This window comes from Coregonus clupeaformis, chromosome 16 (assembly GCF_020615455.1).
Source record: "Coregonus clupeaformis isolate EN_2021a chromosome 16, ASM2061545v1, whole genome shotgun sequence".
Classification (NCBI taxonomy): domain Eukaryota; kingdom Metazoa; phylum Chordata; class Actinopteri; order Salmoniformes; family Salmonidae; genus Coregonus; species Coregonus clupeaformis.
The window spans coordinates 57,789,033-57,804,976 of NC_059207.1; the positions used below are offsets into that span (position 1 = coordinate 57,789,033).

General features: G+C 42.9%; 1 protein-coding gene across 1 annotated transcript in view; it reads left to right on the top strand.

The window, feature by feature from the left end:
* The window catches only part of abca2 (ATP-binding cassette, sub-family A (ABC1), member 2), an 87,850-nt gene that overhangs the window by 30,929 nt on the left and 40,977 nt on the right, over positions 1-15,944 (top strand). The window contains exon 2 of the mRNA XM_045225801.1: positions 6,161-6,254. Coding sequence (XP_045081736.1) covers positions 6,161-6,254 — 94 coding nt within the window. The remainder of the gene's footprint in view (positions 1-6,160; positions 6,255-15,944) is intronic.

Here is a 15,944-nt window from a genome sequence, read left to right on the forward strand (position 1 = left end):
TTGTTCATGCATGTGTGTATACACAGAGAGAGAGCGGTGGTGTTTACTACTCAGGATCTTAGAATGGAAGCTTTGTTGAGTGTGTCAGTGCATTGTGAGAGAACCATGTCAAAGAGCTGTTTGTCCGTCATGACCTTCACAGATAGACACAGAGACAGAATGTCTGACCCCGCTGTCTCTCCTGTGAACAAGAGACGACTGGGACAGAGCAGGGTGAAGAGAGTACATCACACACACACACACCTGCGTTGTCACTCAGTCACTTATCCATCCTCCCTCTTTCCGGTGACTGCACTCAGCATCCAGCCTGTGATTGGACAGGTGGCCCTTGCTCTTGCACTGTGTGTGTGTGTGTGTGTGCGCGAGAGAGAGAGAGCGAGAACAACAACACAATTAGACCCAACCAAATCATGAAAAAACAAAAAGAGAATTACTTGACACATTGGAAAGAATTTACAAAAAAACAGAGCAAACTAGAATGTTATTTGGCCCTAAACTGAGAGTACACAGTGGCAGAATACCTGACCACTTTGACTGACCCAAACTTAAGGAAAGCTTTGACTATGTACAGACTCAGTGAGCATAGCCTTACTATTGAGAAAGGCCGCTGTAGGCTGACCTGGCTCTCAAGAGAAGACAGGCTATGTGCACACTGCCCACAAAATGAGGTGGAAACTGAGCTGCACTTCCTAACCTCCTGCCAAATGTATGACCATATTAGAGACACATATTTCCCTCAGATTACAGAGATCCACAAAGAATTCGAAAACAAACCCAATTTTGATAAACTCCCTTATCTACTGGGTGAAAAACCCCAGTGTGCCATCATAGCTGCAAGATTTGTGACCTGCTGCCACAAGAAAAGGGCAACCAGTGAAGAACAAACGGCATTGTAAATACAACCCATATTTATGTTCATTTATTTTCCCATTTGTACTTTAACTATTTGCACATTGTTACAACACTGTATATATACATAATATGACATTAGAAATGTCTTTATTCTTTTGTAACTTCTGAGTGTAATGTTTACTGCTAATATTTATTTCACTTTTGTTTACTGTCTACTTCACTTGCTTTGGCAATGTTAACTTACGTTTCCCATGCAGAGAGAGAAAGAGAGAGAGAGCACTGTTTCCCTGGTGCTGGGTACCATGACACCATGCCGTAGTATGAGGTAATCTGTGTACTCTGACTGGTGCTCTTACACTCCCATTGTGTCAATAACGTCATCTGTCTCCCACACACACCATCTCTGACCCTTAAACCCACAGCACTACAATCCCACCCTCAGTCTGTCTGTCTGTAAGTACACTCTCATCTCCATACTACCCCTTAAGTGACGTGTTTTGCATTATAATATAAACATGATTTTGTCCAACAAAGCCCTACATCATGTCCATACAACATTTGTATGTTAATGTTAAGCTTATTATATGCATTATCAGTCATTGTACCCAACAATGCAGGGAACTTCAGCTGTAGAATGGGAAATCAGGACAGGGTTTAAACCAGGACAGATCTAATTAAACAGAGGGTTAGACCAGGTGACCAGCATAGATGAGGAGAACTTGACTGCGTTCCAAATGGCACTCTATTCCCTATGTAGTGCACTACTTTTGACCAGGGCCTATAGAGACTCAATTGGAACGCACACCATGTCCCCTCAGGTGACCGGTGTTTGCCACTCCCATAGAGTGAGGCTTGCTTGGCCTATATGGGCCATGGGAGTCCCAGCAGAGAAGACTGTAGCAGAGGATGGAGTTAGGGTCAGAGTCTGCATCTCAAATGATTTCTCTTCTCTAGGAGAACACAGACTCCCGCAGCGCAGAGAGACCTTCAGCTATTTGAACACTCGGGAGAGAAGAGAAAATCAGCACACCGCTCTGTCCTTTTGTCACACACTCTTGTTTTCATTATTCCTTTTCACTCTTCTCTCTCGCTTTCTCTCTCTCTTCTCTCTCTCTCCCCTCTCTCCTTTACACTCCCTCCTCTCTGCATCTATCTCTCTCTTTCTCTCTGTCTCTCTCTCTCTCTCTCTCTCGCTGTTGAATACTGATCAGCATGCATAAACCGTAGCTACCATTCCTCAACGTTCTTGATGTGATTTATGAATCATCACTTTGTTGGGTTCAAGGCACGTATAATTGAATGTTTAGAGAGTGGCAGCGTCTCTCATAGAGAGGCTAAGGAGGAACAATTAGACCCCCTTTTTTTTATTTAACCTTTATCTATCGAGGCAACTGGCAAGTCAATCAAGAGAGAGCAGCACTGAATAAATTAAAGTAATAAAACAACATATATTTACCTGGAGCTAACCCTGCAGATAGCACCACTGTCACGACTTCCTCCAAAGCTGCCTCTTCTCCTGGTTTGGGCAGGCTTTGGCGTTCGTCATCACCGGCCTTCTAGCCACTGCCGCTCCTCATCTCATCATTCCATTTGTTTTGTCTTGTTTATTACACACACCTGGTTCATATACCCGCATTAGTACTTGTATAAGTGTTCCCTATGCCCCCTTGTCCTTGTGTGCATTGTTTATTGTGAGGAGAGTGTAGCTCGGTTGAGCTCTGTGTATTTTGTATTGCCAGGGTATTTTTCTCTGTGTGCCTGTTTGGTTCCAGTGCGCCTGTATTGCGCACTGTACTGTTTGACGCATTTCTATGTAACTCTGGATTCTGGAATAAATTCTGTATTCTGTGATTTACCCTCCTGCGCCTGACTCCTTCAAATCACACATCACAACTACTGGGTTATCTGAAAAGTCATAGTCAATCGATCAATAATATAATAATAATTTTTGCAAAATTGTTTATTTTCAATTTACAATCTGTAGAAACAATGAGAATAGAAAGGTTCAGAACTTTTGTGAAACATCACAGCACAGTTGAAAAATATATGGCAAATAGAAATCCAATATGGATGGTGTTAAGAGATAGATGGGACGGGTTGAATGGAGCTGAAAGTTGGGACAAATAGTTCCCACATATGCTGAGCACTTGTTGGGTGCTTTTCCTTCACTCTGTGGTCCGACTCATCCCAAACCATCTCAATTTAGTTGAGGTAGGGGGATTGTGGAAGCCAGGTCATCTGATGCAGCACTCCATCACTCTCCTGCTTGGTAAAATAGCCCTTACACAGCCTGGAGGTGTGTTGGGTCATTGTCCTGTTGAAAAACAAATGATAGTCCCACTAAGCCAAAACCAGATGGGATGGCGTTTCGCTGCAGAATGCTGTGGTAGCCATGCTGGTTAAGTGAGCCTTGAATTCTAAATAAATAACAGACACCAGCAAAGCACCCCCACACCATAACACCTCCTCCTCCATGCTTTACGGTGGGAAATACACATGCGGAGATCATCTGTTCACCCCCACCGCGTCTCACAAAGACACAGCGATTGGAACCAAAAATCTCCAAAGGACAGATTTCCACCGGTCTAATGTCCATTGCTCATGTTTCTTGGCCCAAGCAAGTCTCTTCTTCTTATTGGTGTCCTTTAGTAGTGGTTTCTTAACAGCAATTTGACCATGAAGGCCTGATTCACACAGTCTCCTCTGAACAGTTGATGTTGAGATGTGTCTGTTACTTGAACTCTGTGAAGCATTTATTTGGGCTGCAATTTCTGAGGCTGCAATTTCTGAGGCTGGTAACTCTAATGAACTTATCCTCTGCAGCAGAGGTAACTCTGGATCTTCTATTCCTGTGGCGGTCCTCATGAGAGCCAGTTTCATCATAGTACTTGATGGTTTTTGCGACTGCACTTTAAGAAACTTTCAAAGTTCTTGAAATGTTCTGTATTGACTGACCTTCATGTCTTAAAGTAATGATGGACTATTGTTTTTCTTATTTCAGCTGTTCTTGCCATAATATGGACTTGGTCTTTTACCAAATAGGGCTATCTTCTGTATACCCCCCCTACCTTGTCACAACACAACTGATTGGCTCAAACGCATTAAGAAGGAAAGAAATTCCACAAATTAACTTTTAAGAAGGCACACCTGTTAATTTAAATGCATTCCAGGTGACTACCTCATGAAGCTGGTTGAGAATGCCAAGTGTGCAAAGCTGTCTTAAGGGTGGCTATTTGAAGAATCTCAAATATAAAATATATTTTGATTTGTTTAACACTTTGTTGGTTACTACATGATTCCATATGTGTTATTTCATAGTTTTGATGTCTTCAATATTATTCTACAATGTAGAAAATAGTAAAAAATAAAGAAAAACCCTTGAATGAGTAGGTGTTCTAAAACTTTTGACCGGTAGTGTACAAGCAGGAAGTAAAGGCCTAAGGGTTGTTGTTCACTCGTTTACTCCAATTAGGGGAGGGGTGGTAGGGTTGGAAAGTAATAAAGGAATAAATGTATGTATATGTATTTATATGTATGTATGTATGTGCGTATGTATGTATGTATTGGAAGCTACATGTCACGCCCTGACTCATGGGACTCTTGTATGTTGAGTCAGGGTGTGGAGTTCTATGTTAGTATTTCTATATTGTATTCTAGGTTGTGTAGTTCTATGTTTGGCCGGGTGTGATTCCCAATCAGAAGCAGCTGTCGCTCGTTGTCTCTGATTGGGGATCATACTTAAGTAGCCTGTTGGCGATCATTAGTTGTGGGATCTTGTTCCGTGTTAGAGGCTTGTTTTGTGTTTAGCCTTAGGACTTCACGGTTCGTTGGTTTGTTGTTTTGTTTTGTGTGTTTATCAGTGAAATAAACATGTATGCCTTTCACGCTGCGCCTTGGTCTGACCCGTCCTTCAACGTCCGTGACAGAAGATCCCACCAAACACGGACCAAGCAGCGTGCCCAGGAGCAGACAGCCTGGACATGGGAGGAGATCCTGGACGGAAAGGGATCCTGGACATGGGAGGAGATTCAGGCTGGGATGGATTGCCGTCCTTGGGAGGAGACAGTGGAGGCCCGGTTTAGAGAAGAGCAACGGCAACACAGAAGGCGCCGGCCGAGGAAGAAGCCCGAGAGACAGCCCCAAGAAAAAATGTTGGGGGGGCTAAAAGGGTGGTCGGGGATCGATGGAGAAGAGCCCCGACCACTGCACTCGTGGGGGCTCAGGGAGGAGTCCTCACGGTAGGAGGACTGGGCGAGGAGAGTGAAAGACTGGTACAGTCGGAGATCTCTAACGTCAGTTCCCAGTCCGGTACACCTCGTGCCTGCGTCTCGCACCAAGCTAGTGGTGCGTGTTCCCAGCACGGCCCGTTCCTGCTCCTCGCACCAAGCCAGTGGTGCGTGTTCCCAGTCCGGCCCGGCCTGTTCCTGCTCCGGTCAGCAGCTCCAGTCCGGAGCCAGAGTAGTCCGCTCCACCGGTGCCCGGTCCAGCTCCGGTCAGCGGCTCCAGTCCAGACCCAGACGTCAGCCCCTCTCCACTCCGGAACCAGAGCAGTCCGCTCCACCGGGGTCCAGTTCAACGTCCGTGACACTACCCCCCCCCAAAAAAAAATATCATAATAAAACAACAAATGTGAAGTGTTTTTAAAAAATCCCCTTAGAGGATAATTAGACATTAGCACATGCTTTTGTTTATGGCTGGTTTTATGTGTTTTTTGTTTCTATTTTGTAACTGTCTTGCTCTTCTGATATGGCTCCACTACTAGATTTCTCTGTTAACTCAATGCGTGTGAAACTGAAAGTGCTCGTTTACTTTCCTGCCAATATACACCAGGTAGTAACCACAGATGGCCTGATTTGTTTGTGTGAGTGTGGTGTTTCATATAGTGCTGCATCTTCCATCTTCTATACCCCCCCTTTCTTCATAAGTATATACAGGAATTTCTGTAGCAGACCACTTTGGAAAGCACTGGCCGTTTTGGCACCCAGTCCATGAGCCAATAGTTCTTGTTTAGCAAACTGGACAACCTTCACACCAACTCCCTGATTTAATGGATCAATAACTGACACTGGGTTAAGTCAACTCAATCCCTTCACTACGCTGATATATCACCAAGTAAATGAGAATCGACAAGGAGTGGTGGAAAGAAAGTAGTACCTAACTAAATTCAACCTTGTAGCCACACCTGTGTGCTGTTTACTGTGGTAAACAACTTCTGTACCTACAGTGGTTTAGCTGTTCAGCGGTTTAACTCTCTCTCTCTCTCTCTCTCTCTCTCCCTCCCTCCCCCTCTCTCCCTCCCTCTCTACAGTGGGTGTTGGCCTTTGAGATCTTCATCCCCCTGGTCCTCTTCTTCATCCTGCTGGGCCTGCGCCAGAAGAAACCTGCTATTCCCGTCAAGGAAGGTAGGAGCTTCAGAAAAGAGTGTAAAAATAAAAGAGTAATAGAAGTGATGTAAAGTGTCAGTCTGTTTGTTACCATGCCAACTCCTTGTAACTCATTGTCCTGCCAAACATTGTTTGGCATTATTATTACATTTATTTGAACAGGGACCTTGTACAACAAAACATAAGTCTCAGATGCGTTGTACCAAATTTAGCCAACAGCTAATTTCCGTCTGCAGTCCCCGGGCAGGTACAGCATAAACAAGGAAAACATTATTTATACGAACAGACAACATACAAACATCAGACATAATTTTTTTTATATGTACATACTGTAATAATAAAAAATACAAATAAAACACAGGTCAGGACAAACAGATACTTTTCCACACAGAAGTCAAGACATTGCACATATGAATCATCAGACACATTGCTATTGGATCTATGAGTTGTAAAAACACAGTAAAAAACAGCAACAAAAACAAACAGCAACAAAAAAGCTTAATAAGTGGCTACAAGCCTGCTGTTCATTTAACCACTTTTTCCATTTTTGTGTAAAAGCACTGACACTAGCCACACGTTTACATTTTCTGGAAGTTGGTTCCAGCGGTGAACAGTTTTTTACAGAAAATGCAGATTGAGCAAAAGCTGTTCTACACACTGGAACTACAGTTTCCATTCACTGCTCCCCTGGTATTGGACCATATACTGTAGATAGTAATGTACTCACTTGACTACTTAAGGGTTGTGGAGCAAGTCCATGTACACATTTAAAAAGCAGCTTTACATTTGAACATTTACAAAAACTTCAAAACTTAACAAATTGTGTTTCTTGAGAATTTAACAATGGTGATGAATATGCGGGTTTCTGATCAAAAACCTTCAATGCACGCTTGTACTGAGATTTGCAATGTTTTGATTGGCCTTTTTTTCCTGCTTGTGACAAACTTGCAATGCAATAGGACCTTAGCAGCATTAGTGTTAAGACAGTTTCTTATACAGTGCCTTCAGAAAGTATTCATACCCCTTGATTTATTCCACATTTTGTTGTGTTACAGCCTGAATTCAAAATGGATTAAATAGTAGTTTTTTTCTCACCCATTTTCACACAATACCCCATAATGACAAAGTGAAAACATGTTTTTAGACATTTTAGCAAATTGATAGAAAATGAAATACATAAATATCTAATTTACTTAAGTATTCACACCCCTGAGTCAATACTTTGTAAAAGCACCTTTGGTAGCGATTACAGCGATTAGAGCTTTCCACGCCTGGATTGTGCAACAGTTGCGCATTATTCTTAAAAAAATTATTCAAGCTCTGTCAAATTGGTTGTTGATCATTGCTAGACAACCATTTTCAGGTCTTGCCACTCAGGAACATTCAGGAAAATTCACTGTCTTTTTGGTAAGCAACTACAGTGTAGATTTGGCCTTGTGTTTTAGGCTATTGTCCTGCTGAAATGTGAATTAATCTCCCAGTGTCTGGTGGAAAGCATACTGAACCGGGTTTTCCTCTAGGCTTTTGCATGTGTTTAGCTCCATTCAGTTAATTTTTTATCCTGAAAAACTCCCCAGTCCTTAACAATTACAAGCATACCCATAACATGATACAGCCATCACTATGTTTGAAAATATGGAGAGTGATACTCAGTAATGTGTTGTATTGGATTTGCCCCAAACATACAGTGTATTCGGAAAGTATTCAGACCCCATGACTTTTTACACATTTTGTTACGTTACAGCCTTATTCTAAAATGGATTAAATTGTTTTTTTCCTCATCAATCTACACACAATACCCCATAATAACAAAGTAAAAACAGGTTTCTTGACATTTTTGCAAATGTATTAAAAATAAAAAAACGGAAATATCACATTTGCATAAGTATTCAGATGCTTTACTCAGTACTTTGTTGAAGCCCTTTTGGCAGCGATTACAGCCTCAAGTCTTCTTGGGTATGACGCTACAAGCTTGGCACACCTGTATTTGGAGAGTTTCTCCCATTCTACTCAGCAGATCCTCTCAAGCTCTGTCAGGTTGGATGGGAAGCGTCGCTGCACAGCTATTTTCAGGTCTCCCTAGAGATGTTAGATCGGGTTCAAGCCCGGGCTCTGGCTGGGCCACTCAAAGACATTCAGAGACTGAAGCCACTCCTGCATTGTCTTGGCTGTGTGCTTAGGGTCGTTGTCCGATTGGAAGGTGAACCTTCGCCCCAGTCTGAGGTCCTGAGCACTCTGGAGCAGTTTTTCATCAAGGATCTCTCTCTCTGTTCATCTTTACCTCGATCGTGACTAGTCTTCCAGTCCCTGCAGCTGAAAAACATCCCCAATGCATGATGCTGCTCCACCGTGCTTCACCGTAGGGATGGTGCCAGGTTTCCTCCAGACGTGATGCTTGGCATTCAGGCCAAAGAGTTCAATCTTGGTTTCATCAGACCAGAGAATCTTGTTTCTCATGGTCTGAGAGTCCTTTAGGTGCCTTTTGGCAAACTCCAAGTGGGCTGTCATGTGCCTTTTACAGAGGAGTGGCTTCCGTCTGGCCACTCTACCATAAAGGCCTGATTGGTGGAGTGCTGCAGAGATGGTTCCCGAGTGGCGCAGTGGTCTAAGGCACTGCATCTCAGTGCTTGAGGCGTCACTACAGACCCCCTGATTGGGAGTCCCATAGAGCGGCGCACACAATTGGCCCAGCGTCGTCCGGGTTTGGCCGGTGTAGGCCGTCATTGTAAATAAGAATTTGTTCTTAACTGACTTGCCTAGTTAAATAAAAAATTTTTAAATGGTTGTCCTTCTGGAAGGTTCTCCCATCTCCACAGAGGAACTCTAGAGCTCTGTCAGAATGACTATCTCCCTGACCAAGGCCCTTCTCCCCCGATTGCTCAGTTTGGCTGGGCGGCCAGCTCTAGGAATAGTCTTGGTGGTTCCAAACTTCTTCATTTGAAGAGTGATGGAGGCCACTGTGTTCTTGGGGACCTTCAATGCTGCAGACATTTTTTGGTACCCTTCCCCAGATCTGTGCCTCGACACAATCCGGTCTCGGAGCTCTACGAACAAATCCTTAAACCTCATGGCTTGGTTTTCGCACTGTCAACTGTGGGACCTTATATAGACAGGTGTGTGCCTTTCCAAATCCTTTCCAATCAATTGAATTTACCACAGGTGGACTCCAAACAAGTTGTAGAAACATCTCAAGGATGATCAATGGAACAGGATGCACCTGAGCTCAATTTTGAGTCTCATAGCAAGGGGTCTGAATACTTACTGTCAACTGTGGGACCTTATATAGACAGGTGTTTGCCTTTCCAAATCCTTTCCAATCAATTTTATTTTTAATACATTTGCAAAGATTTCTAAAAACCTTTTTTCTCTTTGTCATTATGGGGTATTGTGTGTAGTAGAAAAAGCCAGCAGCGTTGCAGTTCTTGACACAAACCGGTGCGCCTGGCACCTACTACCATACCCCGTTCAAAGGCACTTAAATATTTTGTCTTGCCCATTCACCCTCTGAATGGCACACATACACAATCCATGTCTCAGTTGTCTCAAGGCTTAGAAATCCTTCTTTAACATGTCTCCTCCTCTTCATCTACACTGATTGAAGTGCATTTAACAAGTGACATCAATACGGGATCATAGCTGGATTCACCTGGTCAGTCTATGTCATGGAAAGAGCAGGTGTTGTTAATGTTTTGTATACTGCGTGTAGGTCTATAATTATTGACCATAAAACAATCTCCAGACTTGAATATGGGGGTAACGACAACTGACCAGGACAGCAATGGATTTGGCAAAATCACAAAGTGATCTGGGACCAGGTTAATGCAGAAGGAGATGAGAGGAGGCGAGGACGCAGAGGGTTGAGGAGTAATGGTGGTTGGTGGTTGGTTAATTACTGTGCTGTGCATACGTGGTAATCTCTCATGCTTAGCCTACTATTGCCTCCCAGTGGGGAAGTGGTCCACTTAAGTGATACTGCCAGAGAAGCCGGTGTTTGGAGGATATATTTGTCAAGGGCCGTTAAACCGTGCCAATATATCCTCCAAACACCGGCTTCGAGGACATTATCACTTTTATACAACAGGTTACCAACATATTCGTTCTAAATGTTCCATTGCCATACTGGCTGGCAACGTTCTTATCCCTTGCTTGCTAGCTAGCTAACTACAGCTAACTTACAGTCACGTCAAAGAGTGCAGCCAGAATAACAGCAAAGTAGCTGCATTTGCATTTGCTTAAGCTGTTTTCTAGTGACATTTTTTTGGATACATCCATAACAATGAGCAAATGAGGCGCAATTTCGCCTGGCATAGAAAATGTGCTCACTCATCAGGACACTGTTGTTCAGAGGAGCTGGCCAACAACACAGCTACAGTAACACAATCAATTCAAACTGAAGCTGGAAAGACTGCAAATTAGCTGCGTTTCATTTTACCTGTTTTTAATTTACATTTTTTTGTATATATCCATAAAAATTATGTCAGCTGATTCATGATTTCGACTAGCTGAGAAACAATGCCTGCCTCTCTATCTCATCCCGACTCCCGACACGTTCATCACTATGGGACAACTGGAGATCGAATTTCAATATTGAAACAATGTTGCAAATGTCAGAGAGACAGACAGCAAGGTTTATACAAATCTCCGCTGTTGAAAACGAAATGTTAGTCTAAAAGAAATGTGAGTTAATGTCTAGATGCTTTTTATAGTGGAGATCAAGTTTATAAAGTGCCTGGCTGGGCTGATGAGACAGTGGATTGCACAGTCAGATGGAACAGAGTAAATAGGCATTTTAACGTCATAGATTTAGCCGGTGGCAACTTGTGGAATAGACACCGGCTGGAATGCGGTTTTAACCAATCAGCATTCAGGATTAGACCCACCCATTGTATAACAGTTCAAACACAACACATTCATCTAACCATACTTTCATTGACAGTCCCACTGTACAGTTCTAGAAGAAAATGAACAGTGCTGTAGTCTACAAAGCTCCATAGGTACAGATGTAGATACAGACGCATAGTGGCCTAAATATAGAATGTATGCGTCTCAAATGGCACTGTATTCCCTATATAGTGCACTACTGGTCAAAAGTAGTGCACTATATAGGGAATAGGGTGCCATTTGAGAGACACAGCTTATGTGTATTGTTTTGAATAGCCACCTATTTCTGTTCAGTTGTAGAAGGCAAACATTAGCTTTGCTAATCTGCTAGTGAAGGGCTGGTTGCAAAGACACTGCTGTCTAGTCGTGTTGTCATTCATAGTACTGTTAGTCATGTTTAGTTATGTTAGTTTGTGTCATTGTCCACAGACATCCACACCTGTTTTATTTACATGTTTTTTTTTCTCTTTTACTCTATGGCCCTCTACTCTTTCTTTCTCTCTCTCTCTGTCTCCCTCTCTCTCTGTCTTCTTTCTCTGTACTCTACTCCCCTTCTCTGCTCCCCTTCTCTGCATGACGCATGTTCTCTGCATGCTGGAGCAGTCTGTAAGTGTCAAAGTTATCTTTATTATTGTGACTCTGACTGACTAATCTATGGTTATATTTACCTTGACTCTGACTCGGGTCTCCTAATACAGCCCTGTCTAGGATGTGGGACAGGTGTGTGTGTGTGTGTGTATATGGGGTAGCCTAGCGTTTAAAAGCCTTGGGCCAGTAATCGAAAGGTCGCTGGTTTGAATCTCTGAGCAGACTAGGTGAAGAATCTGTGAATGTGCCCCTGAGCAAGGCACTTAACCCTAATTGCTCCTGTAAGTCGCTCTGGATAACAGCGTCTGTTAAAGAACTAAAATGTAAAATGGCTCTTTGTTGTCAGCACCGTACTGAGTCGCAGGCATCCCAAATGGCACCCTATTCACTTTATAGTGCACTAGTTTTGACCAGGACAGTGCATTATATAGGGAATAGGGTGCCATTTGGGACGTAGTCTCAGTGACTGGGGTGGGATCTGTCTACAATGTCATCTCCAGCCAACAGATCCTATTTCACACATCTGACTAACACTAAAGAGCTTTGTGCCTAGGTTAGCGCTGTAAGGCACACACTGGTACCCTGCCACATATACACACAAACACACACATACACACACGCAGGTGCACACCCACCGGCTCAAGTGTATAGGGAGCGAATACGAAGTGTTATCTGTGACTGCACTCACACATTCACGACGACAAATAAAATCACTGGGCTGTCCGTGTGAAAATAATATTCCTTCATAGGGATGTGGGAATCAGTATGGGTGTCTATGTTGACTCCTGAGTGGCGCAGTGGTCTAAGGCACTGCATCGCAGTGCTAACTGTGCCACTAGAGATCCTGGTTCGAATCCAGGCTCTGTCGCAGCCGGCCGCGACCGGGAGACTCATGGGCGGCGCACAATTGGCCCAGCATCGTCCAGGGTAGGGGAGGGAATGGCCGGCAGGGATGTAGCTCAGTTGATAGAGCATGGTGTTTGGAACGCCAGGGTTGTGGGTTCGATTCCCACGGGGGGCCAGTATAAAAAAATATGTATTCACTAACTGTAAGTCGCTCTGGATAAGAGCATCTGCTAAATGACTAAAATGTAAATGTATGTTTCTGTGGAAACCAATTACTGGTAGCAACATATACAGTGCCTTGCAAAAGTATTCCTTCCCCTTGGCGTTTTTCTTATTTTGTTGCATTACAACCTGTAATTTAAATGGATTTTTATTTGGATTTCATGTAATGGACATACACAAAATAGTCCAAATTGGTGAAGTGAAAGGAAAAAAATTACTTGTTTCAAAAAAAGCTAAAAAATAAATAACGGAAGAGTGGTGCGTGCATATGTATTCACCCCCTTTGCTATGAAGCCCCTAAATAAAAAAAATAGGAAAAATGCCAAGGGGGGTGAATACATTCGCAAGCCACTGTAGTACATTATGTATACATAACATACCTGTACCATACATCTGGCTGGAAGTAGCTCTAACTGACTGACACTTGATCTACTTTTCTGCTGGTTTACTGATCTATTAAACCATTGACTTTGATGATCTTGTGTCCGTTTATCCAGAGTTCAGTGTGTGAAGGGGGACCAGATGTCAGGTCTGAACTGGGATGTAATTTGGGAGATATGACTGTTTGCGTCCCAAATGGTACCCGATTTCGTATTTAGTGCACTACTTCTGACCAGAGCACTATTAGCCCTGGTCAAAAATAGTGCACTATATAGGGAATAGGATGACATTTCAAATAAAATAAAATACAAATCGTCACATACACAGTTTACAGCAGGTATAAAAGGTGCAGTGAAATGCTTATGTGCTAGCTCCTTCAATGCAGAACAATAATCAATATCAATAAAAACAATACAAATAGTCAAGGTCAAAAATACTGTAGCAAGTAATAAAAGAGAAAGTATGCATAGTAATAATAGACTGTATTTACTAATATAAAGTTGGTAGTGTCTTGGTCGCGCAGTAGAATACATTATATATAATAGAAAAACAGCATTGACTGTGTGTGTCTGAGTGTGTATGTGTCAAATCAAACTTTATTAGTCACATGCTTCGTAAACAACAGGTGTGGACTAGCAGTGAAACGCTTACTTACGGGCCCTTCCCAACAAGGCAGAGAGAAAGAAAATAGAGAAATAATATAAATATAATAACACGTAATAATAAAAGTATTAATAAATACACAATGAGTAAAAATACCTTGGCTATATACACGGGGTACCAGTACTGAGTCGATGTGCAGGGTTACGAGGTAATTGAGGTGGATACAGTGGGGGAAAAAAGTATTTAGTCAGCCACCAATTGTGCAAGTTCTCCCACTTAAAAAGATGAGAGAGGCCTGCAATTTTCATCATAGGTACACGTCAACTATGACAGACAAAATGAGAAAAAAAATTCCAGAAAATCACATTGTAGGATTTTTAATGAATTTATTTGCAAATTATGGTGGAAAATAAGTATTTGGTCAATAACTAAAGTTTCTCAATACTTTGTTATATACCCTTTGTTGGCAATGACACAGGTCAAACGTTTTCTGTAAGTCACAAGGTTTTCACACACTGTTGCTGGTATTTTGGTCCATTCCTCCATGCAGATCTCCTCTAGAGCAGTGATGTTTTGGGGTGTCGCTGGGCAACACAGACTTTCAACTCCCTCCAAAGATTTTCTATGGGGTTGAGATCTGGAGACTGGCTAGGCAACTCCAGGACCTTGAAATGCTTCTTACGAAGCCACTCCTTCGTTGCCCGGGCGGTGTGTTTGGGATCATTGTCATGCTGAAAGACCCAGCCACGTTTCATCTTCAATGCCCTTGCTGATGGAAGGAGGTTTTCACTCAAAATCTCACGATACATGGCCCCATTCATTCTTTCCTTTACACGGATCAGTCGTCCTGGTCCCTTTGCAGAAAAACAGCCCCAAAGCATGATGTTTCCACCCCCATGATTCACAGTAGGTATGGTGTTCTTTGGATGCAACTCAGCATTCTTTGTCCTCCAAACACAACGAGTTGAGTTTTTACCAAAAAGTTCTATTTTGGTTTCATCTGACCATATGACATCCTCCCAATCCTCTTCTGGATCATCCAAATGCACTCTAGCAAACTTCAGACGGGCCTGGACATGTACTGGCTTAAGCAGGGGGACACGTCTGGCACTGCAGGATTTGAGTCCCTGGCGGCGTAGTGTGTTACTGATGGTAGGCTTTGTTACTTTGGTCTCAGCTCTCTGCAGGTCATTCACTAGGTCCCCCCGTGTGGTTCTGGGATTTTTGCTCACCGTTCTTGTGATCATTTTGACCCCATGGGGTGAGATCTTGCGTGGAGCCCCAGATCGAGGGAGATTATCAGTGGTCTTGTATGTCTTCCATTTCCTAATAATTGCTCCCACAGTTGATTTCTTCAAACCAAGCTGCTTACCTATTGCAGATTCAGTCTTCCCAGCCTGGTGCAGGTCTACAATTTTGTTTCTGGTGTCCTTTGACAGCTCTTTGGTCTTGGCCATAGTGGAGTTTGGAGTGTGACTGTTTGAGGTTGTGGACAGGTGTCTTTTATACTGATAACAAGTTCAAACAGGTGCCATTAATACAGGTAATGAGTGGAGGACAGAGGAGCCTCTTAAAGAAGAAGTTACAGGTCTGTGAGAGCCAGAAATCTTGCTTGTTTGTAGGTGACCAAATACTTATTTTCCACCATAATTTGCTAATAAATTCATAAAAAATCCTACAATGGAATTTTTTTCCTCATTTTGTCTGTCATAGTTGACGTGTACCTATGATGAAAATTACAGGCCTCTCTCATCTTTTTAAGTGGGAGAACTTGCACAATTGGTGGCTGACTAAATACTTTTTTCCCCCACTGTATATACATATAACTAGGAATAAAGTGACTAGGCAACAGGATAAATAATAAACAGTAGCAACAGCGCATGGGATGAGCCAATAAAGTGAGTGCAAAAAGGGTCAATGCAGATAGTCCGGGTAGCTATTTGGTTAACTATTTAACTAACTATTTAGCAGTCTTATATCTTAAGGGTGCAAGCTGTTCAGGGTCCTGTTGGTTCCAGACTTGGTGCATCGATACTGCTTGCTGTGTGGGAGCAGGGAAAACAGTCTATAACTTGGTTGGCTAGAGTCTTTGACAATTTGTAGGGCCTTCCTCTGACACCACCTGGTATAGAGGTCCTGGATGGCAGGAAGCTTGGCCCCAGTGATGTACTGGGTCGTACACACTAC